The 26,544-nt window shown below is 42.4% G+C and overlaps 2 protein-coding genes across 2 annotated transcripts; both read right to left on the bottom strand.

The window, feature by feature from the left end:
• Positions 1-8,383: 8,383 nt before the first annotated feature.
• On the bottom strand, positions 8,384-12,263 carry LOC132389043 (uncharacterized). The gene is made up of 2 exons (XM_059961451.1): positions 12,156-12,263; positions 8,384-11,877 (listed from the first exon to the last, which is right to left on the bottom strand). The coding sequence occupies exon 2, from the start codon at positions 11,708-11,710 to the stop codon at positions 8,522-8,524; it is 3,189 nt and encodes a 1,062-aa protein (XP_059817434.1). The 5' UTR covers positions 11,711-11,877; positions 12,156-12,263; the 3' UTR covers positions 8,384-8,521.
• Positions 12,264-24,296: 12,033 nt separating this feature from the next.
• Positions 24,297-25,588, bottom strand: LOC132389051 (oocyte zinc finger protein XlCOF6-like). The gene has a single exon (XM_059961463.1). The coding sequence runs from the start codon at positions 25,427-25,429 to the stop codon at positions 24,458-24,460; it is 972 nt and encodes a 323-aa protein (XP_059817446.1). The 5' UTR covers positions 25,430-25,588; the 3' UTR covers positions 24,297-24,457.
• Positions 25,589-26,544: the final 956 nt, after the last annotated feature.

The following is a 26,544-nucleotide window of genomic DNA, read 5'->3' as shown; positions in this document are numbered from 1 at the left end:
CCGTTCTTCTGTGGTGGAGTTATTAACCCAGGCGAGGGATGGGCACACGAATAACTCCCCACAGGTCACAGCCTTTTCACACTGCGAGAGCCACTGATCGATGCTCCGGATCGATCTTCCAAAACCCACCTTTTTCTGTGGACACAACAAAGCTGATTCAGTGTCCAAAACCATGTGCCTGGAGGTCTATCAGCGGACCTCCTACTTATCTCACCGTGCTGAGCCCCAGCTGTCCATCAAACAGTTCCTCCCTTCTCTCTCTGGAAGAACACAGAAGCTGACAGTGTCCTTGTAAAAGTGTCAACAAGCTTGCAGAGAAAGCATAACACCATCTCCGAGCACTCACTCACTCACTCACTCTCTCTCTCTCTCTCTCTCTCTCTCTCTCTCTCTCTCTCTCTCTCTCTCTCTCTCTCTCTCTCTCTCTCTCTCTCTCTCTCTCTCTCTCGTGTTGAACATCTCCCTCTCTCTTTTCAAAAACACAGTTCATAAGGGAATTCAGGACCCCGTCACAATACTAATGAAGATAGTGGTTTAACATCGAAACCAGACTCCGTTAGTGATCTATTGCTGCTGGTAGGTAACAATTGCAACAACCCAGCTGTCTGAGGCACAGTCCTTTAAAGTTGGTGAAAATGACACAAAACGTTGAAAAGAGCGGGGAAGAAGGAGTTTAACCAACTTCGTCCGGAGCCCTGAACAACGTCACAACCACAGTGAGCTCATCGACTTGTTCAGCCCGGAGACAATCATGCAGGAAATTCATGCAGGTGTATAAGATGATGAGAGGCATTGGTCGTGTGGATAGTCAAAGGCTTTCTCCCAGGGCTGAAACGGCAAACACGAGGGGGAATCGGTTTAAGCTGCTAGGAAGTAGGTACAGAGCAGATATCAAAACTATTTTTTTTTAAGCAGAGTGGTGTGTGGAGTGCACCGCCAGCGACGGTGGTAGAGGCGGATACAATAGGGTCTTTTAAGGGACTCTTAGAAAGGTACATGGAGCTTAGGAAAATGGGTGGCTAATGCGGTAGGGTAATTCTAACTATTTTCTAGAGTACGTTACATGGTCGGTACAACATTGTGGGCCAAAACATCGGTAATATGTTGTAGGTTTCTGTGATTCTACGAAATTGAAGGGAAATCTCCCGTCCCACGGAGTGGTGACTAGTTGCAACTCATCATCTCAGGAAAGGTGAGAGGGGAACGATAGGGAGAGATTTACATATACTGATATGGAACAGAAACATGGGCAGGGACCAACTGGGTCGAGTGGCCTCTCAAGTGAGACACGGGATTTGATACAAACTGATTTATCTTTCACAGATTCACAATATTAAACGCCAGTCTAGTTTAAGGCTAATATCAGCACAACAGACTCCTCCAATGCTCAGTGACCAGGGTTCAGTCCTGGGTGCGATGAGCAGCCGCAAGAACTGCAGAATCTGACAGTAACAGTCCCTCAAGAACCTGCAGCTGCCTTCAGTCACCGTGATGGTTAGACTTTTAATACGGAGCTGATTTGAACTTCCTCCCTGATGTGAAGTTGCTGGTGTTGCAGCAGCTGGGATGATTGAGTAAAACTCTTTGCTCACTCCGGACAGAAATGTGGCCTCTATTTAGTGTGAACTCACCGGAGCATCACAAGGTGGGTTAACTGAATGAGTCTCTTCACACACACGGAGCAGGTGAACGGCCGCTTCCCAGTGCGAAGCTGTTGGTGAATCTGCGATGCCCGACTGAATCCCTTCCAAAATGAGAGCCGGTGAATGACGTCACACTGCTATAACGTCATGGCGATGTATCCAATCAGATCACGGACATGGACAAGTGTTCGGGCTCTCCTTGCAGCGAGTGGGGCGCATCTCCGCCTCCACATTCAAGGATCGGCGGCTTTCAAGCGCTGGTGAACTGACAGATACAGCGGAACTAACGAGCTGTTGTGTTTGTGAGTCCCATAGACAAATCCTTTGCCTTTTCTACACTGTTAAAAGCTTACAAAGCACATCAGTGGGTGAAGGACAACACTTCAACTGAAATAATTTTAGTTTCCATGGTGTCTTCTGATTAAAACACTGTCACATCTCAAAAACAATTTAGAGCAACAAGATTTCGTCTTTTAACTGGCCACAGTTCCGGCATCAGGAACAACATCAAACTCTCCGCTTCCCTCTCTGTATCAAAATGGATCATTCCTCCCCTTCATCAGTCTGTGACTTGGCTCAGTCTGTCTGCCTCCTTCGCATTCTGAGCATGCGCCACACACCCACTGAGATCACATTTTATTTACACGGCTGTGACCAGAGACTTTCTGATTATTATGTCCCTCCCGGCATTTGACGGAGGTAAACTCAGAGTCAGCAATGGTATTGAACATCGGGAATAGGTGATTAGGCTTTTTCGTTGGAGATCGATAAACTGCCGTTAGCGTGTGGCTGGATGAGTGGGTCGTTTTCAGACTGGAAGGAGGTAGCGTTTGAAGTACCCCAGAGATCAGTCCCTGACCACAGTTGTCACAGTTTAATGTCCTGGCGGAGGCAGCGAGATATACAATAGACAATAAACAATAGGTGCAGAAGTAGACCATTCGGCCCCTCGAGTCTGCACCGCCATTCTGAGATCATGGCTTATCATTCACTATCAATACCCAGTCCCTGCCTTGTCCCCATATCTCTTGATTCCCCTATCCATCAGATATCTATCTAGCTCCTTCTTGAAAGCATCCAGAGAATTGGCCTCCACCGTCTTCCGAGGCAGTGCATTCCACACCTCCACAACTCTCTGGGAGAAGAAGCTCTTCCTCAACTCTGTTTTAAATAACTGACCTCTTATTCTCAACCCATGCCCTCTGGTACTGGACTCTCCCAACATCTGGAACATATTACCTGCCTCAATCCTATCAAATCCTTTAATTATCTTAAACGTTTCAATCAGATCCCCTCTCAATCTCCTCAATTCCAGCGTGTACAAGCCCAACCTCTCCAATCTCTCTGCGTAAGACAGCCCTGCCATCCCAGGAATCAACCTAGTGAATCTACGCTGCACTTCCTCAATTGCCAGAATGTCCTTCCTTAAACCTGGAGACCAAAACTGTACACAATATTCCAGGTGTGGTCTCACCAGGGCCCTGTACAAATGCAAAAGAACATCCTTGGTCTTGTATTCAATTCCCCTTGTAACAAAGGGCAACATTCCATTTGCCCTCTTCACTGCCTGTTGCACTTTCTCATTCACCTTCATTGATTGGTGAACTAGGACTCCTAGGTCTCTTTGCATTTCCCCCTTACCTAACTCTACACCGTTCAGACAATACTCTGCCCTCATGTTCCAGCTTCCAAAGTAGATGTGAGATGTCCCAGTCTGCTGGTGACGCAGAAAGAGTGGAGTTGGGGGAAGGGAGGCCATTCACATGCAATTTCGTAGCTTTGCAATCTGTAAATAGTGCACTGTGGGGCTGCAGTGGCGGGTTCCAATCTGCTAATTAAATTTTCTGACCACACTACATTGATCGGCCGAATCCCAAATAATAACGAGGCAGCCTACATAGAAGAAGTCATCACCCCGACACAGGGGTGTCAAGAAAACAACCTCTTCCTCACTGTGACAAAAACACAGGAGCTGGTTGTGGATTACAGGAGGAATGGGGACAGGGATCAAATTCAACATTTCCAAGTCTATTATTGACACAAAATGCACAGTTTAATATTGATCATGACACAATGTATTTTATATATTGTTAATGGCATAAAAGATACTTACAGATTATTACTGACAGAGAATCGTATAATTTGTGTTCCGTGTGTTATCTGAATGTACTTGCCTGTGATGCTGCCACAAGTCATTATTTCTCTGTACCTGTATCTTCCCGTACTTGTGCACTTGGCAATAAATTCAACAGGACCTGAGAAATCTCAGTGAGATTTGATTAGTGATGATCATCTTGGCAGCTCGGTAGGTCGAACGTATGAGACAGTACACTGTTAAATGCAAAACCCTGAACAATGTCGATGATCAGAGGGATCTTGGACTCCAAGTTCATCGCTCCCTGAAAGAGACTGCACAGATTGATCGGGTGGTTAACAAGGCAAATGGCATGGTTGTCTTTATTAGTTGAAGCGTTGAGTTCAAAAGTCGGGAAGTTGTGTTGCGGCTATTACGAGCCTGCGGTCGTACTGTGACTGTTTCTTTAAGAGCGCCGGGGTGTAGAGGCGGGGCTATGACGTCAGTCACAGGCTGACAGCGCTGACTGTGGACTGAACGAGAGAGAGAGAGAGAGCGATCTGCAGACAGGCAGTCGGCCAGTCTAAAGAGAGAGAGAGAGAGAGAGAGAGAGAGAGACTGGAAAAGCTGATCGCTTCGGTTAGTCGCAGCTGAGGCTTGGAACTCTCCTATGCCCACAAGAGTGGGTTGATCATCGGTACACGTAACCACAACGAATGTGTCTGGCTGTCACTTCGTATAATCCATAGGAGTGGATTTTGGAGTTAATCGTTGCCTGGGTATGTTGTGTGGTAACCCCTAGAAGACGGTATTCCTGTGACAGGTCACTTTCGTTAACTCGTATGTGGACGGATTCAGCGGATATCTTCGTCGACTGTTATTTTGAAGTAACGGCTGTTTCTCTACGTTTCACACTGGATTACAAATATCTCTGTTCCATCATTTATTCCGTGGATTACTGAACTTTCCTACTTTACCATCTCAAGACATTAAGCTTTGTTCCCTTAGGCTCGATAGTCTGGGGGTTATATTTACACATATATAGACATAACACTTTCCTTTATTTCGTTAACTTACTATGTTATAAGTAGATACTAAGAGTAGTTTTAACATCAAAACCAGACTCCAGTGTGAACTCTATTGCTGCTGGTTCGTTTCTAAAACGTCTCAGTTAGTAACACAGTTTTATAAAACTAGTTAGACCACATCTGGAGTGTTTCATACAGTTCTGGTCCCTCCCATTCTCGGAAGGATGTCGGGGCTTTGGAGAGGGCGCAGAAGAGGTTTACCAGGACACTGCCTGGATTAGAGGGCATGAGCTATAATGAGAGGCTGGACAAACTTGTGTTGTTTTCTCCAGAGCGGCGCAGGCTGAGGTGAGACTGGATGGACGTTTATAAGATTACGAGAGGAATAGATAGAGTGGACAGACAATATATTTTTCCTGGGGGTTGAAATGTCTAATACATTTAAGGTGAGATTAGATGTGAGCGGCAAGTTTGCTTCTTTCCACAGAGTAGTGGGTAACTGGTTCTCTGTCTGGGGTGCGAGACCAAACCGGTCACGTGATCCCGTTTCCTGTTCACGTTTTTCCGCAGATCTGCAGCATCTGCGGGTCACTGCTCTACGTGTAAGTGCAGATTCATCTTTCGCCCGTTCAGACAAGGCAGTGAGATCCGGATCTGTCACGTTCTCTCGTTGTGGTGGACAATATGTTTTTTTCTGCAATATTTTCAGCATGTTTCATTCCACAGTGTTTACCTGCTAAGTGCAGCCGATGTTTCTGGTTGTCTGACCCGTTTATGTGAGAATTTAGCCTTTTCTATTTCTCTGAGCTCATAAATGTGTACAGTTCAGTTAAGCTTGACTCCACTACTTCCAAAGCAACAACCCAGTCAGTCAAACAGTCGGCACAATTAAAATAGTTTATTACATTTAAAAATATATATTTTTGTACTATTTATATAATTTAACTACAAAATGTATATTCTTATTTTAAGTCACAATTGTTAAAATCTATTGTTATGAATTAGGTTCTACTGCTGCCGCAGGGACAACGAATTTCATGACATATGCCGGTGCTATTACACCTGATTCTAATATTGATATGGGAGACCCACCACCGGTTACCTGATCCCAGTTACCGCAGATCGTAATATGAGATTGAAGCCTTTTTCATATATTTGCATTCCTCAGAAAGGACAACAGTTCAGTTTCCTTCTGAGGTTCCAGAGCAGAAGCTCAGTCTGTCTAATATTTCCACGTAATTAAAAGGGGAAATTTGTTTATTCTCATAACATACTGAGCTATAGTGAAAATCTTGCCTGACGTACCATCCACACAGATCGATACATTTCAACAATACATTGAGCTGGTATTCGACAGAACAATAACTGTAACAAAGTATTATGGCTGCAGAGAAAGTGCAGTGCAGGTAGACATATGGTTCAGGGTCACGTCGAGTTACATTGTGAGGCCGAGACCATTTTATAATTCATTTGGCTTATAAACACAGACAGGAAACCGCCCTTGAGCTTGTCATTACTAATAACTGCAGGTCTTCTTTTTTTCTCACTTTCTCGTGGCACCAGAAAGGGATGTCCATTAACCCCTTTATTATTTAATCTTGTATTGGAGCCTTCAGCTATAACACTACGTGAAGCTAAAAATATTCTCGGTATCTCTACGAATGGAACCACACATAAGATTTCTCTTTATGCAGATGATCTTTTTGTTTTTATTTTAGATCTTGAGGAATCAATTCCTAATCTTTTGGAAACACTTAAAGATTTCGCTAAATTTTCAGGATATAAACTTAACTTGAATAAAAGTGAATTGTTTCTTTTAAATGTCCCTTTTAGTATATATAATGATATTCCTTTTAGAATTGTTAATTACTAAAAAATGTAAACATCTCTATAAAGCGAATATAGTTCCTTTAATGGACGCCAGGAAATAACTATTTTCTCGATGCTATCCACTTACTTTTTCTTTAATAGGTCGTGTTCGTGCTGTGAAAATGATGATTTTACCTAGATTTTTATATATTTTCCAAAATATACCTATCTTTTTAACTAAAAATTTTTTCGATCAAATTGACTCTCTAATTTCTTCCTTTATTTGGAACAAAAAGAGACCAAGATTTAATAAGTATCACTTAGAAAAATCTAAAACGAACGGTGAAATTGCACTTCCTAATTTAAGACTATTATTGAGCTGTGAAAGTTAGACAATTATGTGTTTGGTTATATTGGCTTGATAAGAAACAAAAATCATTATGGGTTGATTTGGAATTAAAAGCTGTTAAACAATTTTATTTAACTTCAATTTTAGGAGCTCCATTACCTTTACAGCTCTCTAAAGTTCCAAATTTAAATCTTTTCCCGGTTATTAAACAATCCCTACGGATTTGGGTTCAGATCCGTAAATTTTTAGAATTTTAAACAATTTAAGTTGTCTAGTTTTTTGCATCGAAACTTTTCTTTTAAACCTTCAACAACTGACCCCATTTTTCTCCTATGGAAAAATAAAGGGATCCATTCTTTTACAGATTTATTTTGTGGTGGTCGATTGATGACCTTTGAAGCGTTAATTAACAAATTTTCTCTCGCCCATACACATTTTTTGCAATCTGTTCAGGTGAAACATTTTTTACAACAATGTTTACCTGAGTTTCCATATTTACAAGAATCTGATTTGTTGGAAACCATTTTGAAATTGAATCCCTTAGTGAAAGGTTCCATTAACAGAATTTATAATTTATTTTTGTTACGAAAAGAGAAACTATCACTAATGATTAAACAAGATTGGGAGAGAGAGCTTAAAATGACCCTTGTTAATGAAGATTAGCTTCGACTTTTGAAAAACGTAAATTCATCTTCTTTATGTGCCAACCATTGTTTAATTCAATTTAAAATTGTTCCCCGTTATTATTTAAGAAAGGAGAGAATATCTAGAATATTTCCTGTAACGTTCTCCTTCGGGTGTAACGAAACGCCGAATTTAACGTCCGGATAAACCACAGCCAATGCAAACCAGATCGCAGTAAGATTAACCATTTACTGTTCACTCTTCACATTAACATATGGTGAAAACTGTTGATAAAACAATACAAGATTGATACAGTATTTGTTCCTTACTTAATATCACATTTCAAGTGTAAATACTTGCAAAGGTGACTATAACTACATTACACTAAGGTGCAGTATACAGGGAGAGTTTACCTGCTCCATTGACTACTTTAAATACACTTCCATGCAAACTATCCGCGACTCTTTAACTAACGAAAGCATAAACATTATCTACCGTCGTTACCTCTAACAGGATCAGCATTAACATCTTAGTTCAATATATCGATTATCTATTAACTTACAGCGTTGCTCTCACTGTGATTTCTCATGCCTGCAAAACTGCTTGTGCTCAGGTGAGCCTCGTGGAAAGCCCCCACCCTCGCGCTAATTTCAAACCGGTGTTTTCCCACAAGACGCGGCGAAACCGGATGTGACGTCATCGCATGCCGATATATTTTACATGCAATGAATATACTTTAAACACTTCTAATTCTAACTAGAAAATACTATTGAATGAATTACTAAGCGAAAATATTATAAACTAAATAACTGTCGTAAAGACAGCACACTCCCCGCTTGACCTTCGTAAGGTCACAATGAGCAGAGTACAAACTTAGTCTCTTAATCAGTCATTGGGTAGAAGTAGAATAACTTCTGTAACTGGCCTTTGGTAAAGTTTCACATCGCCTTGGTCGGTAGTCTTCAATTCGATCTTCCTGACATGTCCATCCCCGCTAGGGAATGTAACAGTGATTCTGGCCGTTGGCCAGATTCCTGTGGGGTTCTGTCCACTTTTGTCTCTGTTGCAACAAAGGTAGATATTTTTGTCTCCAGCGAGGCCAGAACTGATTTGCCAGAGCCTGGACTTGTCTCCATTGCTTTGTGTACAAATCCTTGTCTGAGAAGTCTCCTGGTGGAGGAGGTGCCCCTGCCTTCTGCGTAAGGAGCGTTGATGGCGAAAGTATAAAGGGGTTTTCTGGGTCAGAAGACACAGGTAGGAATGATTGTGCGTTTATAATGGCTGTGACCTCTGCCATTAGGGTGCACAGTACCTCGTGGGCCAATCGGGTGCGTTGCTGCATCTCAGGTTTCCTTTTCCGGGTTTTCCGTAAGGACGTGAACCGTTTGACTGCCTGCTCTTTGTTATCTGGTGAGCGCTGGCGTGGTTCTCTGATTGGCAATGGGGCAACCCCATTATTTGCTTCATCTCTGAAGACCTTGGTGTCTTTGGTTTTTAAAGAAATGGTATCTTGAGCTGATTGTGCAAGTTTGTTGTCATACTTCGTTAGAGCGAAGACTGACTGGCCCAGCGACTCGTCGCTTGCCTCGCGCTTGTTAACGCCTTGTTGTGCTTCCTTGATGCACGGGACACTCGGGCAGGGTCGAAAGATTGAATGGCGGCCACTCTCTAGCACATTGGTCTTGAGTGTGTTAACCATCGGTTTGTGTACGTCACCGAGACACACCTCTCCTATCACCACCCAGCCCAGATCCAGACGTTGCGCGAAGGGGGCGTTGAGTGGTCCATTGATCTGCTGCCTAACCTTGTGTACCTGGATAACATCTCTTCCTAATAGCAGGAGTATCTCCGCTTTCGGATCCAGTTCTGGGATGTGTTTGGCGATGTGGTGGAGATGCGGCTGGTGTAGCACCGCACTTGGTGTCGGGATCCCAGCGCGGTTATTCATGATTTCATTGCACTCTAAGAGCGGAGGGAGACAGATGACGACTTTACCATCCAGGGACTCGATCTGGATGCCTTCTGCCTTCCTTCCTTGGGTTTTCATGTTGCCTGAGCAAGTTTTGAGGTAGTATGGGAACCGCTCACTCTCAATGTTGAACAATTTAAAGAACTCTGGACTGACTAGTGAACGATTGCTCTGATCGTCCAGAATCACATAGGCTTTGATGGCCTTGTCTTTGGCTCCTTTAGGGTACACCTTAGTGAGGCTGATCTTGGAACAAGAACGACTTGACTGAGCTTGACCGCAAACTTCTGTACAGTTCGTGCTGACAGCTATTGACCTAGAGTGAGCCTCTCCCTCCCCGCCGTCCTGTTGTGGGGGTGAAGGAGCGCTCTCGGTTTGTGGTGACAGGTCGGGATGCATGGCCTCGACGTGATCTGGGCTGCCACATTCCGGACACTTCACGGCGATCGTACACTCTCTGGCGAGGTGAGAGGTTGAGGAACAGCATCTAAAACATATTCTTTTCTCCTTGAGAAGAGCCGTCCTCTCTTCAAGGGGTTTTTCCCTAAACATTCTGCATGCTTTCAGGGGGTGAGGTTTGTTATGCAATGGACAATACTTGCCAGGGTCGTTGTTAGTTGTAAGGGCTTCGGTCTTGAGCACTGACACGGGTTTATCAATGTTGAAAACATTCGAAACGGATCTGCCTGGCTTGGTGTAAATCGAACTGCTTCCTGGACCTACAAGGCTAGGGTCGTTTCGCCTCTTCGCCTCCTTGCACACAAACCTAGTGAGGAGCTCAAAGGGAGGAAATCGACCATCGTGGTCTTCCTTGTACTCTGAGGCAACAGTCAGCCACTTGTCCTGCAGCCCAAATGGAAGTTTGTCCACAATTGGTCTAATCCCGGATGGAGTATCTAGGAATACTAGACCAGCTGAATAGCCATCTTCTTTGGCGCCTTGGATCTCCATGAGTAAATCTCCGAATTCTCTTAACTTAAAGTGATCTTTGGCTGACACCTTAGGAAAGTTTTCCAGACGTCGATATAGCGCCCCTTCAATAATGTCGGGGGACCCATATCTCTCCCAAAGTCTCTCCCACGCTTCGCTTAAGGCTAGCTCAGGTTTGTTGATGTACACTGAACGCATGCGTCTCACCTGGTCGCGTGATTCTTTCCCCAGCCATTTCGCCATAAGGTCCAACCTTTGGGTTGCACTGAGCTGGACCCCGTCAATCACGTTGGTGAATGTGGAGAGCCAAGCACGGTAATTTTCGGGTTTATCGTCAAACTGGTACAGTCCCGAAGTGACGAGATCCCGTCGTGCTAAATACTGCAGCGTGGGATCGGCTGCAAGCGGCATGCGGGCTGGAGAAGTACGTTGGCGCCCATATGACTGAGAACGCACGTTTCTCATGGAATTTGCCATCCTGGATTCAACCTCCGCGTCTCTTCGCATCGAACTTTGTAACTTTGGTGTCAAAGTATATCGGTTGTCAGCTCTTTCATTCTTGACTTCATCGCGGGGCCGCGAGGGTAAATTCTCTTCCTCGTAGCTGGGGAAGTTATCGAATAGGTATGGAGAGGGGAGACGAGCCTGCCTGTCTATTTGATATTGTACATAGTCGCTTGTGCGTTCCAGTCTGGTCCTTTCTAAAGTAGATCTTGCTGCGGTCAGATCACGCGACCCTTCAGCTTCTTCTATGTACTTTGCTTCCGCCATGGCAGCAGCTTCTTCTCTTTCTAGCTGCAGCACTTGCAACTCTGTCGATATTTTTGCCATTTCCAACTGGATTTCGGCTTCTCGGGCGGCCCTTTCTTTCTGGATTTCGGCTTCTCTGGCGGCCCTTTCTTTCTGGATTTCGGCTTCTCTGGCAGCCTCTTCTCTTTGGATTTCGGCTTCTCTGGTGGCCCTTTCTTTCTGGATTTCGGCTTCTCTGGCAGCCCCTTCTTTCTGGATTTCGGCTTCTCTGGTGGCCAGTTTCATTTTCAAAACTGCCTCTTGTTTGGCGTAATGCAGTCGCACCTTGGCGGCTTCTGCCTTGGCTCTTGCCTGTGTGGACTTACTTGATGTCGTTCTACTGCCCTTGTCGCTGGGCGCCATCGACTTGATCCCGGATCGAGCTGACATTGCAGCACTTGGAACACCTGATAACGCCTGGGTGGGCTTACTTGATGTCGGTTTACTGCCCTTGTCGCTGGGCGGCGTCGACTTGATGCTGGATTGAGCTGACATTGCAGCACTTGAAACACCTGATAATGCCGCTTTTTCACTGTCACGTTCTCCTTCGGGTGTAACGAAACGCCGAATTTAACGTCCGGATAAACCACAGCCAATGCAAACCAGATCGCAGTAAGATTAACCATTTACTGTTCACTCTTCACATTAACATATGGTGAAAACTGTTGATAAAACAATACAAGATTGATACAGTATTTGTTCCTTACTTAATATCACATTTCAAGTGTAAATACTTGCAAAGGTGACTATAACTACATTACACTAAGGTGCAGTATACAGGGAGAGTTTACCTGCTCCATTGACTACTTTAAATACACTTCCATGCAAACTATCCGCGACTCTTTAACTAACGAAAGCATAAACATTATCTACCGTCGTTACCTCTAACAGGATCAGCATTAACATCTTAGTTCAATATATCGATTATCTATTAACTTACAGCGTTGCTCTCACTGTGATTTCTCATGCCTGCAAAACTGCTTGTGCTCAGGTGAGCCTCGTGGAAAGCCCCCACCCTCGCGCTAATTTCAAACCGGTGTTTTCCCACAAGACGCGGCGAAACCGGATGTGACGTCATCGCATGCCGATATATTTTACATGCAATGAATATACTTTAAACACTTCTAATTCTAACTAGAAAATACTATTGAATGAATTACTAAGCGAAAATATTATAAACTAAATAACTGTCGTAAAGACAGCACATTTCCTACTATAGACAAATGCAGTGATAGATGTGAAACTGAAGTAGCTACTTTGTCACATATGTTCTGCTCATATTATTCATTAAAATCGATTTGAAAATCTTTATTTTCTACAATTTCTAAAGCTCTGAAAATTAATATACAACCTAATAGAATGACTGGTCGATTTGGAATAGCTCCACATCATATTCAGGGTATTTCACCTTCAGATCAACATGTAATTGCATTTGTTACGCTACTGACAAGAAGGGCTATTTTATTAAACTGGAAAGATATTTCTTCCCCTACATTAACTGAATGATTTTCTCAAGGAATGTTATGCCTTAGTTTGGAAAAAAATAGAAGTAGAACTTTGGATCCTCGATTCGATTTTGAGAAAAGATGGGGTTCTTTTGCCAAATATTATCTTTTAAATTGAATTACACTATATGATTTCCTTCCAATTTTATTTTTTATATAAATCTGAAATGGTGGTTGATTTTTCTTATTTTCATACTTAAATGATGATTGATGGTCAAATGTGTGTTTCTCATGTAGTTAGTGGGTTTTTTACCAAGTTAGATGGGGTTCTTTTTCCCCCATACATATATATATTTCCAATTTTATATTTTACGATCAGTTTTTTCAGTTTTATTAATTGTATACATATTAATCTATTGAAGTTTTGTATCATTTTGTAGCTGTAGAAGATTCTGTACCAATAAAAAAAAATTCTACAAATGAAAAAAAAATGAAAACGACAAAACAATAACTGCGACAAAGCATTATGGCTGCAGAGAAAGTGCAGTGCAGATAGACATATGGTGCAGGGTCACGTCGAGTTACATTGTGAGGTCGAGTCCATTTTATCATTCATTTGGCTTATAACCACAGACAGGAAGCCATCCTTGAGCCGGGTGGTTCGCGCTTTAAGGCTTTTGTATCTCCTCCCCGATGGGGGAGCGGGTTTGCAGCAAGAATGTCCAGGTTGTGAGGGTCTTTGAGTACGTGGCCTGGTTCTCCGAGGCAGGGGAAGTGTAGGAAGAGTCCATGGAGGGGAGGCTTGTTTCTCTGATGTTCTCTGCAGTTCCTTGCAGTCATGGGCAGAGCAGTAGCCCGTACGAAGCCCTGAAGTATCGACAAGAAGCTCAGAGACCACGGCCTGCACCCTGCCTTGTGTAGCTCGATCCTGGACTTCCTGTCAGGTCGCCGGCAGGTGGTAAGAGTGGGCTCCCTCACCTCTGTCTCTCTGACCCTCAGCACACATACCCCACCGCGGTGTGTCCTTGCCCCCTCCTTTACTCTCTGTACACCCATGACTTCTGTTGCACCCACAGCTCCAATCTGCTAACTAAATTTGCTGACGACACTACACTGACTGGCCTGATCTCAAATAATAACGAGGCAGCCGACAGAGAAGAAGTCATCACCCCGACACAGTGGTGTCAAGAAAACAACCTCTCCCTCATTGTGACAAAAACAAAGGAGCTGGCTGTGGATTACAGGAGGAATGGAGACAGGGACCAAATTCAACATTTCCAAGTCTGTTATCGACACAAATACACATTTTGGTATTGATCATGATACAATGTGTTTTGTATATTGTTAATGACATAAAACATATTTATAGATTGTTACTGACAGAGAATCGTATAATTTGTGTTCCGTGTGTTATCTGAATGTACTTGCCTGTGATGCTGCCACAAGTCAGTGTTTCACTGTCCCTGTACCTTATTGCACTTGGCAATAAATTCAACAGGTCCTGAGAAATCTCAGTGAGATTTGATTAGTGATGATCATCTTGGCAGCTCGGTAGGTCGAATGTATGCGACAGTACACTGTTAAATGCAAAACCCTGAACAGTGTTGATGATCAGAGGGATCTTAGACTCCAAGTTCATCGCTCCCTGAAAAAGACTGCACAGATTGATCGAGTGGTTAAGAAGGCAAATGTCATGGTTGTCTTTATTATTTGAAGCATTGAGTTCAAAAGTCGGGAAGTTGTGTTGCGGCTGTTCCGAGCCTGCGGTCGTACTGTGACTGTTTCTTTAAGAGCGGCGGCGTGAGGAGGCGGGGCTATGACGTCAGTCACAGGCTGACAGCGCAGACTGTGGGCTGAACCATAAGAGAGAGAGAGAGCGAACTGCAGACAGGCAGTCGCCAGTCTAAAGAGAGAGAGAGAGAGAGAGAGAGAGAGAGAGAGAGAGAGCGATCTGCAGACAGGCAGTCGGCCAGTCTAAAGAGAGAGAGGGAGACTGGAAAAGCTGATCGCTTCAGTTAGGCGCAGCCGAGGCTTGGAACTCTCCTATGCCCACAAGAGTGGGTTGATATTCGGTACACGGAACCTCAACGAACGTGTGTGGCTGTCACTTCGTATAATCCATAGGAGTGGATTGTGGAATATCTTGTGTTAACCCTTGCCTGGGCATGTTTTGTGGCAACCTCTGGAAGACGGTATTCCTGTGACAGGTCACTTTCGCTGATAACTCGTATGTGACGGATTCAACGGATAAGAACTTCGTCGACGGTTATTTTGATATAACGGCCTTTTCTGTACGTTTCACCCTGGATTACAAATATCTCTGTTCCATCATTTATTCCGTGGATTACTGAACTTTCCTACTTTACCATCTCAAGACTCTGAGCTTTGTTCCCTCAGGCTGGATAGTCTGGGAGTTATATTTACACATATATACACATAACACTGGTAACATTCCTTTATTTCGTTAAGTTACAATTTTGTAAGTAGATACTAATAAAGAGAGTGGTTTTAACATCAAAACCAGACTCCGGTGTGAACTCTATTGCTGCTGGTTCGTTTCTAAAACGTTACAGTTCCTAACACAGTTTTATAAAACTAGTTAGACCACATCTGGAGTGTTTCATACAGTTCTGGTCGCCCCCATTCCCGTAAGGATGTCGGGGCTTTGGAGAGGGCGCAGAAGAGGTTTACCAGAATACTGCCCGGATTAGAGGGCATGAACTGTAACGAGAGGCTGGACAAACTTGCGCTGTTTTCTCCAGAGCGGCGCAGGCTGGGGTGAAACTGGATGGACGTTTATAAGATTACGAGAGGAATAGATAGAGTGGACAGACGATTTATTTTTCCTGGGGGTTGAAATGTCTAATACATTTAAGGTGAGAGGAGGTGTGAGCGGCACAGAGTTGTGGGTAACTGGAGTCTCTGCCTGCGGTGGGAGACCAACCGGTCACGTGATCCAGTTTCCTCCTCACGTTTTTCCGCAGATCTGCAGCATCTGCGGGTCACTGCTCTACATGTACGGGTAGCTTCATCTTTCGCCCGTACAAACAAGGCAATGTGATCCGGATCTGTCATGTCCTCTCGTTGTGGTGGAGAATATGTTTTTTTCTGCAATATTTTCAGCATGTTTCATTCCACTGTGTTTACCTGCTAAGTGCAGCCGATGTTTCTGGTTGTCTGACCCATTTATGTGAGAATTAAGCCTTTTCTGTTTATCTGAGCTTCTCATAAATGTGTACAGTTCAGTTAAGCTTCACTCCACAATTTCCAAAGTAGCAACCCAGTCAGTCAAATAGTCGACACAATTAAAATAGTTTATTACATCTTTTTTTTTCATTTTGTACCATTTATATCATTTAACTATGTAATACTTTTATTTCTTATATTAAATCACAATTGTTAAAATCCATTGTTATGATTTAGGTTCTACTGCTGCCGTAGGGACAACGAATTTCATAACATGTGCCGGTGCTATTAAACCTGATTCTGATATTGATATGGGAGATCCACCACCGGTCACCTGATCCCAGTTCCCGCAGATCGTAATGTGAGATTGAAGCCTTCTCCATTTATGTGCATTCCACAGAAATGACAACAGTTCAGTTTCCTTCTGAGGTTCCAGAGCAGAAGCTCAGTCTGTCTAATATTTCCACACAATTAAAATGGGAAATTTGTTTATTCTTATCATGTACTGAGCTTCCAGTGAAAATCTTGCCTGACGTATCATCCACACAGATCGATACATTACAACAGTACATTGAGCTGATATACGACAGAACAATAACTGTAACAAAGCATTATGGCTGCACAGAAAGTGCAGTGCAGATAGACATATGCTGCAGGGTCACGTCGAGTTACACTGTGAGGCCTATTCCATTTTATCATTCATTTGGCTTGTAACTGTAGACAGGAAGCCGTCCTTGAGCTTGTCATTGCTAATAACTGCAGCTCTTCTTTTTTCTCACTTTCTCGTGGCACTAGACATTAACCCCTTTATTATTTAATCTTGTATTGGAGCCTTTAGCTATAACACTACGTGAAGCTAAAAGTATTGATGGTATCTCTATGAATGGAACCATACATAAGATTTCTCTTTATGCAGATGAACGTTTGGTTTTTATTTCAAATCTTGAGGAATCAATTCCTAATTGTTTGGAAACACTTAAAAGATTTCGGTAAATTTTCAGAATATAAACTTAACGAATAAAAGCGAATTGTTTCCATTAAATGTCCCTGTTAGTATATATGATGATACTCCTTTTAGAATCGTTAATACATTTAGATATTTAGGTATTATAATTACTAAAAAATATAAAGATCTCTATAAAGCGAATGTAGTTCCTTTAATGGACTCCATGAAACAACTTTTGATTTTATATATTTTCCAAAATATACCTATCTTTTTAACTAAAACAAATTTCGATCAAATTGACTCTCTTATTTCTTCCTTTATTTGGAACAATAAGAGAGCAAGAATTAATAAGTATCATTTACACAAATCTGAAAAAGATGGTGGACTTGCACTTGCTATTTTAAGACTATTATTGGGCTGTGAATATTACACAATTATATTTTTGGTTATATTGGCTTGATAAGAACCAAAAATCATTATGGGATGATTTGGAATTAGAAGCTGTTAAACAATTTTATTTAACTTTTATTTTAGGAGCTCCATTACCTTTACAGCTCTCTAAAATTCCAAATTTAAATCATAACCCGGTTATTAAACTATCCCTACGGATTTGGGTTCACTTTCGTAATTATTTTAAAAAGTTTAATCAATTTACGTTGTATAGTTTTTATATCGAAACCTTTCATTTAAACCTTCAACAACTGAACCCATTTTTCTCCTATGGAAAAATAAAGGGATCCATTCTTTTACATTTATTTTGTGATGGTCGATTGATGACCTTTGAAGAGTTAACTTTCTCTCGCCCATACACATTTTTTGCAATATGTTCAGGTGAAACATTTTTTACAACAATCTTTACCTAAGTTTCCACATTTACAAGAATCTGATTTGTTGGATACCATTTTGAAATTGAATCCCTTAGTGAAAGGTTCCATTAGCAGAATTTATAATTTATTTTTGTTGCAAGAAGAGAACCTATCACTAAAGATTAAACAAGATTGGGAGAGAGAACTTAATATGACCTTTGTTAATGAAGATTGGCTTCGAGTCTTGAACAACGTAAATACTTCTTCTATATGTGCCAACCATTGTTTAGTTCAATTTAAAATCGTTCACCGTTATTATTTAACAAAGGAGAGACTATCGAAAATATTTCCTAGTATAGATAAATGCTGTGATAGATGTATAACTGAAGTAGCTACTTTGTCACATATGTTTTGGTCATGTTTTCATTAAAATCGTTTTGGAAATCTTTATTTTCTACCATTTCTAAAGCTCTGAAAATTAATTTATAACCTAATAGATTGACTGTTCTATTTGGAATTTTGGAATAGTTCCACATCATATTCAGGGTTTTTCATCTTCAGATCAATATGTAATTGCATTTGTTACACTACTGACAAGAAGGGCTATTTTATTAAACTGGAAAGATATTTCTTCCCCTACATTAATTGAATGGTTATCTCAAGGAATGTTATGTCTTAGCTTGGAAAAAATTAAAAGTAGAACTTCTGATCCTCGATTCGATTTTGAAAGAAGATGAGGTTCTTTTGCCAAATATTATCATTTAATTTGAATTACTTTATATGGTTTCCTTCCAATTTTATTTTTTCATAAATATGAAATGGCGGTTGATGATTTAATTTATATTTAGATGATGGTCAAACGTATCGCTTGGGGGTTTGATTTGCTATGAGTGATGAACAGACCTGATGGACAATGGGGTACAGAGTTAACAACCCCCTCCTGAGAACCACGAACTATTACTGTTGCTATGCTGACCATGAGAAAGAGAGACGGAAAAAGCAAGAACATCGGCGACAAATAAGAGAGAGGTGGAAATTGCTGATTAACCGTATTGTGACTCCTTTTTGAATTATTTACTCTTTCGCTGCTAGGACAATAATTTGCTCATAAACATTCCTCAGTGGATTGAAGGAGTGGCCTTATTTGATGGACACAGTCATTCAGGAGTGATGGATAGCTGAGTCCCCGTGAGTAGGGATAAAAGACAGGTCTGGAGTGACGCCCTCCAGACACGTCAGTGAACAATGATTGAGTGTTGGAACCCACAAGAATGGTGGGGGCTTCAGAGACCGAAACAGGAGATCGGTCAGTAAAGCTCACAGTGTTAAAGCAGGGCCGGTGGGAAATTGTGTGTGTGTGTCCACTCATGCCAGAGTGACGAGTCCACCACAGAAGAACGGTCTAGCAGAAGGACCGAGAGGTCATAACTGAATGACCACACCGATACGACGGATTAAGAAAGCAAAGGAAGGTTTGCCTGACTGTAGCTGTGACATCTCTCTCTCTCTCTCTCTCTCTCTCTCTCTCTCACGATTACAATATAACAACCATAACTACATCAGCACTTAAGAACTGAAATTAACTTAATACTTTTCTATGACAATTTATTTACCCCAAGACAACGATAGAGCTTGTTTATTATTGATTATTATTATTCCTACACTTTTAGGTTTAATGCTGCTAACTTGTTTTATATGTATATTAGCATTATTGATAAGCTTTTGCTTATTTTTTTTATTAATAAGCACCTTTAGTAGAGTACCACCAGACTCCAACGAATTCTTCTTTCATTGCTGATTGGACACCCAGTTAAGAGCTACGTAAAAGATTCCTAATGGATTGGTTTTTCCTTTTTTGTAGTTAGTGGGTTTTTTTCGGAATTAGATGGAGTTATTGTTTTCTCCTTCTTTTTATATATAACTTCAGGAGATTAGTCAGAGGAAGAGCGAGAGCTGCAAAGTTCTTACTATAATATCCATCCATTCCCAGAAACCCTCTAAGAGCCTTTTTAGCAGTCAGAATAGGAACTTGAGAAATTGCCTGGACTTTTGCCCCAACAGGAGCCAACTTGCTTTGACCAACAAAATAGCCAAGACAGGTCACAGTGGCATGGCCAAATTCACTCTTAGCCAAGTTACCTGTAAGGCTGGCCTGGGAAAGCCTGTCAAACAGCTTTTCTACTGCAGAGATATGCTCTTCCCAAGTGTCACTCCCTGTGACTAAGTCATCAATATAGGCATCTGTGTGTTCTAACCCTCGAATTACAGAATCAATCATTCTCTGGAATGTTCCTGGAGAATTTTTCCTTCCAAAAGTCAAAACACTGTATTTACACAAACCAGATGGTGTCGCAAATACAGAAATTTCTCTACCTCTGTCCATCCATGGAACACACCAATACCCTTTCAACAGATATATCTTTGTAAGAAATTATCTATTCCAACCTTATCGATGCAATCATCTACCCTAGCAATAGGATAGGCATCTGTTTTTGTTACTGCATTTACCTTCCTATAATCAGTGCAAAATCTAACACAACCGTCAGGTTTGGGCACAATAACGCAGGGTGAGCTCCAATCTGATGCTGAAGGACTATTTTTCAGCATATATTCAATTCCTTGCTCAGCCAATTTACACTTTTCGACGTTCATGCAATATAGGTGTTGTTTAATCGGTTTGGCTTGACCAATATCTACATCATGTACTGCGACTGTGGTTTGCTTGGGAACATTGTGAAATAAATCTTTAAACATCAGGATTACTTCCTTCAGCTGTTGTTGTTGCTTCGGCTGCAGCTGAGCCAACTTGTTATCAATGTTTTCCAGAACAACCGTGTTCATTAGTCTTACTGGGACCACGTTTGGCTTGTGAAAATTCTCAGACGAGTCGATTGTTTCATTCTCAGGGTTACCAGATTCATATGTTTTGACAACAACACTCACAGATGGTGCCTGCCTGTCAAAATAAGGCTTTATCATATCTATGCGTACTACCTGTATTAGTTTACGTCGGTCGGGTGTTTTAATAACATAATTCACAACATTAATTTGAGAGACTATTACATACGGTCTATTGAATTTCGCCTGAATGCAGATATAAACCACAGTGGGGCCACAGGGTGACCTGATTAGGTTTACACACAACTTGACAAATGTGACAAGTTCTGCAAAAGGTCACAACATCTTTCCTCAAATTAGGAATTAGGAGAATTATTTCATAATCCTGTTTACAGTTTTATTCACTCCAAAAGGGCGACCTAAGGGCATACTGTGGGCCACATTAAAACTTCAGCCCTATAAGCTTCAGGAACTACAACTTGGTGAACAATTGCCCATTCCTCACTCGCTGGAATAGCAGGAGGCCCTCACTTCCTCATTAACACTCCGTCCTTGAGATAATACCCTCCTGGCACTTTCTTAATCTCATCATCTGACAGAGTTGTTTCTTTTAAAGCTTCAATCTAAGGTTCTCAGTTCTGTTCTGCTATAAACTCCTTCCGACACAGGGATAAATCTTCCTCATCAGACTTACGACCTGAATCCTGTTGAAACAATGAAGGCAGAAAAGTCGCTGTCAAGTCATCATAACCTGAATCCCGATTTTGGCTATCATGGGTATCAGAATCATGCTGCACAGAACCGTCTGCGTCGGCAGACTTTTTAGCCATACCTCGAGTTACTGCGCAGGAAGGATAGATGTTAAAATCCATCTGTGGGTCGTCAGTGGTTGGCTTAGTTGTCAACAGCACTGCAGGAACAACTTTACCATCTGCCAGGTCATTCCCTAACAGCAAAGTAACATCTTCCACCGGTAAACTGGAGCATAATCCGATCTCAACAGGTCCCGAAACCAACCCTGACTGTAAAGTTACCTTGTACAACGGCACAGAAACCATGCCGCCCCCAATGCCTTTAATAAGATTTACCTCACTAGTGTCAGTCTCATCACCAAACTTTTGAACGCTGTCTAATATAAGTGACTGAGAAGCCCCAGTAACTGGAAGAATTTTCACTGGTACCGGGGTTGACCCTTCCTTTACTAATACAAACCCATCTGACATAAAATGATCGAATCCCTTCTTATCTCGGTCAGAACTCAGTCCTTAACTGAGCCTCAACAGAATGTTCAGAACCCTGTGGGTTCATAGCTGCTTCAACATATTGAATACAGGCATTTGGGACTGCCTCCTGTTCCTTTTTCTTCATCAGGACGGAACAATTAGCCATCATATGTCCAGCTTTCTTACTCTGGGTAAACTTGACCTAGTGGGTTAAAGCAAACATTTGCTAATCTAGCAGACTCCTGCAAAGTGGCAGCATCCTTTTCATCTAAATACGTCTGTATGTCATCAGGGACGCAGCCTTAGAATTCATCAATTAAAACCAACTCTTTCAAGCTGTTAAAATCATCATTTATATTTTTACATGTGCACCAGTGGGTAATACACACAAACTTCTCATAAGCAAATTCCATATAAGTCCGGTTCACAGATTTCCTCAAATTTATGAACGTTTGCCTGTAGGATTCTGGGACCAACTCATAAGCTTTGAGCACAACCTGTTTCACTTTGTCATAATCAGCTGCTTCATCAACAATCAAAGCAGAATAGGTTTGCCGATCCTCCCCCTTAATCACACTTTGTAAGAGATTAGGCCATTTTTTTTTGTCTTGTTAAGAGGGGTTGTGGTTTTTTGATTATATTTATAACAGCGTAACTTTATACTTCGTCAAGTCACTTTTATTGTCATTTCGACCATAACTGCTGGTACAGTACATAGTGAAAATGAGACAACGTTTTTCAGGACCATGGTGTTACATGACACAGTAAAAAAAAACATCTGATTTTCACAATATATACTTTTATTTGCTGTTTATACGTCTTTTGTGTTATCTGATTCCTAACACTTCCTCTGATTTGTATTTTTTATTGGAAAATCAATAAAAAGATTGAAAAATGAATGAAATGAGAATAGGCCAACCCTCTTGGCCACTTTAAACTCTGAGCAACCTTCTCAAAACGCTGAAAGTATTTAACAACCTCTGCCTCGTCAAACGCAGGTACCAATTTAACTTCCCGACTGGCCTCAAACTTATCACCAGAGTACCTTTACTGCAATCTTTCTATCCTTTCCAGCTCGGCAGCCTCTGTCTTTCTGCTTCCTCGCTCTGTTTTTCTGCCTCTCTATCCTCAAATTGCCTCTGCCTTACTGTAGCTTCCATCTTTAATTTTTCTCACTTGTACTGGAGCTCACGAGGTTTACTTTCAGGAAACACCTCCAACTCCTCCACTTTAAACACACCCTCAGATACATAATGTTCAGCTATTATTCTCTGCATCTGTGCCCTCCTGATTGTCAATTTCACCTTAAAAGTTTTAACTTTTTAGCAATACTGAACAACTCAATCCGTCTGGCATCCTCCAATGCCTCAGAGGTTGGCGCTTCCACAAACCTATCAGCGTCCGCTGCTGATTTTCCACACACAAATAAATCAAGTGGGATTTCCCCAATGAAATCGATAATAAATCAATCAATACGCCCCAAATTTGTTCATATTTCGGATGCAGGCCCCGATTTTATTACGAACCATGACACTTTAGAAACAAACCAGCTGCAATAGAGTTCACACTGGAGTGTGGATTGTATGTAAAAAATACTTTCTTTATTAGTATTTACTTACTATATAGCAACTTGAGCAAGATAAATAAAAGTTAACAGTGTAATGTGTATATATGTGTGTAAATGTAAGTCCCAAACTATTGAGTTTAGGGGAATCAAGGCTTGGAGTCTTGAGATGGTAAAGTATGAAAGTTTAGTTCATTCATGGAATAGGTGATGTGAGAGATATTTGTAATCCAGGGTAAATGTCGAGAGAAGGCAATTATGTCGAATTCTACAGGTTCCATGGTGGTAAAACGAGAGAACAGTCACTGTAGATTTTATCCATCGTAATTCCAAATCCACATACAAATGATCACGGAAAGTGACTTGTCACAAGGCGTTTTGTCTTCAAGTGAATTACCACACCAAAGCCAGGCAAGGGTTAACACATCAGTGGTCTTCACAGGATATCCCAAATCAGATCCGCTCCTATGGATCAAACGAGGTGACATCCACACATTCGATGTATATTAGACTGAATCGATAATTAACCCATCCTTGTGGGCATAGGAAAATCACAAATAGTGACCCTTGGCCACAAGCTTCTTTGTTTCGACTGTTCCATTTTATCCTCCTTCATTTCTGTCTGACTCTGAGTGTCTGTGTCCTCGGTTAATACTAATCAAGCTGCGAGCGACTTAAACAAGCTACAAGTCAGACTCTCTCTCTCTCTCTCTCTCTCTCTCTCTCTCTCTCTCTCTCTCTCTCTCTCTCTCTCTCTCTCTCTCTCTCTCTCTCTCTCTCTCTCTCTCTCTCTCTCTCTCTCTCTCTCTCTCTCTCTCTCTCTCTCTCTCTCTCTCTCTCTCTCTCTCTCTCTCTCTCTCTCTCATAAAATAACAGACCACAGCAAACGAAACCTAGGGATTCATAACAACGACCACTCCCTAGTGTGACCTGACTGTTGTGCCAGTAGTTGGGATGACTGAATGAATCCTTTCCCACATTCTTAGCAGATGAACGACTTCTCACCACTGTGAGCTCGATGATGAACCTGTAAGTTGGATGACTTAGTGAATCTCTTTCCACAGACGGAGCAAATGAACGGCTTCTCCCCAGTGTGAACTCGCTGATGACTCAGTCGGGTGGATGAGTGAGTGAATCCTTTCCCACAGACTGAGCAGGTGAATGGCCTCTCCCCAGTGTGAACTCACTGGTGTGTCTGCAGGTTGCATGACAGAGTGAACCTCTTCCCACATTCTTAGCAGATGAACGACTTCTCACCACTGTGAGCTCGATGATGAACCAGTAAGTTGGATGACTTAGTGAATCTCTTTCCACAGACGGAGCAAATGAACGGCTTCTCCCCAGTGTGAACTCGCTGATGACTCAGTCGGGTGGATGAGTGAGTGAATCCCTTCCCACAGACCGAGCAGGTGAACGGCTTCTCCCCAGTGTGAGTTCTCTGATGACTCTGTAGGTGGGATAACCGAGTGAATCCTTTCCCACAGACTGAGCAGGTGAATGGCCTCTCCCCAGTGTGAACTCGCTGGTGTGTCTGCAGGTTGCATGACAGAGTGAACCTCTTCCCACATTCTGAGCAGGTGAACGGCTTCTCACCAGTGTGAGCTCGATGATGAACCAGTAAGTTGGATGATAGAGTGAATCTCTTCCCACAGACGGAGCAGGTGAACGGCTTATCCACAGAGTGAACTCGCTGATGACTCCGTAGGTGGGATGACTGAGTGAATCTCTTCCCACAGACTGAGCAGGTGAACGGCCTCTCCCCAGTGTGAACTCGCTGATGACTCAGTAGGTGGGATGAACGAGTGAATCTCTTCCCACATTCTGAGCAGGTGAACGGCCTCTCCCCAGTGTGAACTCGCTGATGACAGAGTAGGTCGGATGAACGAGTGAATCTCTTCCCACATTCTGAGCAGGTGAACGGCTTCTCCCCAGTGTGAACTCGCTGATGACTCAGTAGGTTGGATGACTGAGTGAATCTCTTTCCGCAGTCCGAGCAGGTGAATGGCCTCTCCCCAGTGTGAACACGCTGATGACTCAGTAGGGTGGATGAGTGAGTGAATCCCTTCCCACAGACCGAACAGATGAACGGCTTTTCCCCAGTGTGAATTCTCTGATGACTCAGTAGGCTGGAAGACCGTGTAAATCCCTTCCCACAGTCCGAGCAGGTGAACGGCCGCTCCCCGGTGTGAACTCGCTGGAGCGCCATTAGGTGAGATGACCGAGTAAATCCCTCCCCACAAATTCAGCAGATGACCAGCCTCTGCCCGGTGGAAACGGACTGTTCTGTCCACAGGTGGGATGACAGACTGAATCTCCTCTCACACAAAGAACAGGTGAATGTTCTTGCCCAGCGTGAATTTGCTGATGTAACTTCAATTGAGGTGACCGAGTGAATCCATTCCCACTGGGAGAGCAGGTGAACGGCCTTTCTCCTGTGTAAAATGACGGGCGTGCCAGTTGGTCAGATGACCTAGTTGATCCCTCCCCACAGTCTGAGCAGGAAGGACGGTCAACTTCACTTTATAAATATCTAGATCGAGACAGCAAAATTGGCGTGCCGTGTTTGAGATTCCTGGAGATAAATTCCTTCTCGCTTTTAACCTAAAAAAAGATTTACAAAATCCATCAATGGGTGTAGAACAATATTTCAGATGAGATCACTTTAGTTTCCAAGGTATGATCTGACATCACACTGTTACAGTGAGGTTCACCCCAAGTTGGACAGAGAAATCATCTCCTGACTGGGCACAGTGCTGGTATCTGGAATGACCATCAAACTGTCTGATGTCCTTCCTGTCTCGATAAGAATGGGGCATTTCTGCCATCTCCAATTCGTGACCTGGCTCAGTTTGACTCTCTCAGTTGGTATTATCCCCATTTCCCACTGAGCTGCATGGGTTCCTGGCGCCACAGTAACTGAAACACTCTCCCGGAATTAGACTTTGTTGACATACAGCTGGGATTTTCTTTTACCTGCTGTCAATTTAAAGTTCCAACAGGTTTAAAGCTTTCTGAAGATTTCCTGCCGGGATGAATGGTTGGTCCGCACAGCTGATAAAATGATTTAGAAGAATAATAGCATTATTTCATGTTCTTGTCACAGAATCATAGAAAGGTACAACACAGAAACAGGCCCTTTGTTCCATCTAGTTTGTGATGATCTACTTAAGCTGTCTGTTCCCATACCCCTACCATCCAGGTACCTATACAATCCTCTTATATTTTGAAGTTGAGCACGCATGCACCAGTTAGGTTGTCTGCTCATTCCACACCTGGATGATCGATGTTTAAAGAAGTATCCCCTCATATTCGCCTTAATGT

Source organism: Hypanus sabinus, unplaced genomic scaffold, assembly GCF_030144855.1.
Source record: "Hypanus sabinus isolate sHypSab1 unplaced genomic scaffold, sHypSab1.hap1 scaffold_467, whole genome shotgun sequence".
Classification (NCBI taxonomy): Eukaryota; Metazoa; Chordata; class Chondrichthyes; order Myliobatiformes; family Dasyatidae; genus Hypanus; species Hypanus sabinus.
The sequence above is the reverse complement of the archived record's forward strand: the minus strand, read 5'-3'. Positions and strand labels throughout refer to the sequence as shown.

Coding starts and splice junctions, on each gene's coding strand:
- LOC132389043 (XM_059961451.1), bottom strand. CDS start 11,710: ATGTCAGCTCAATCCAGCATCAAGTCGACGCCGCCCAGCGACAAGGGC.
- LOC132389051 (XM_059961463.1), bottom strand. CDS start 25,429: ATGGCGCTCCAGCGAGTTCACACCGGGGAGCGGCCGTTCACCTGCTCG.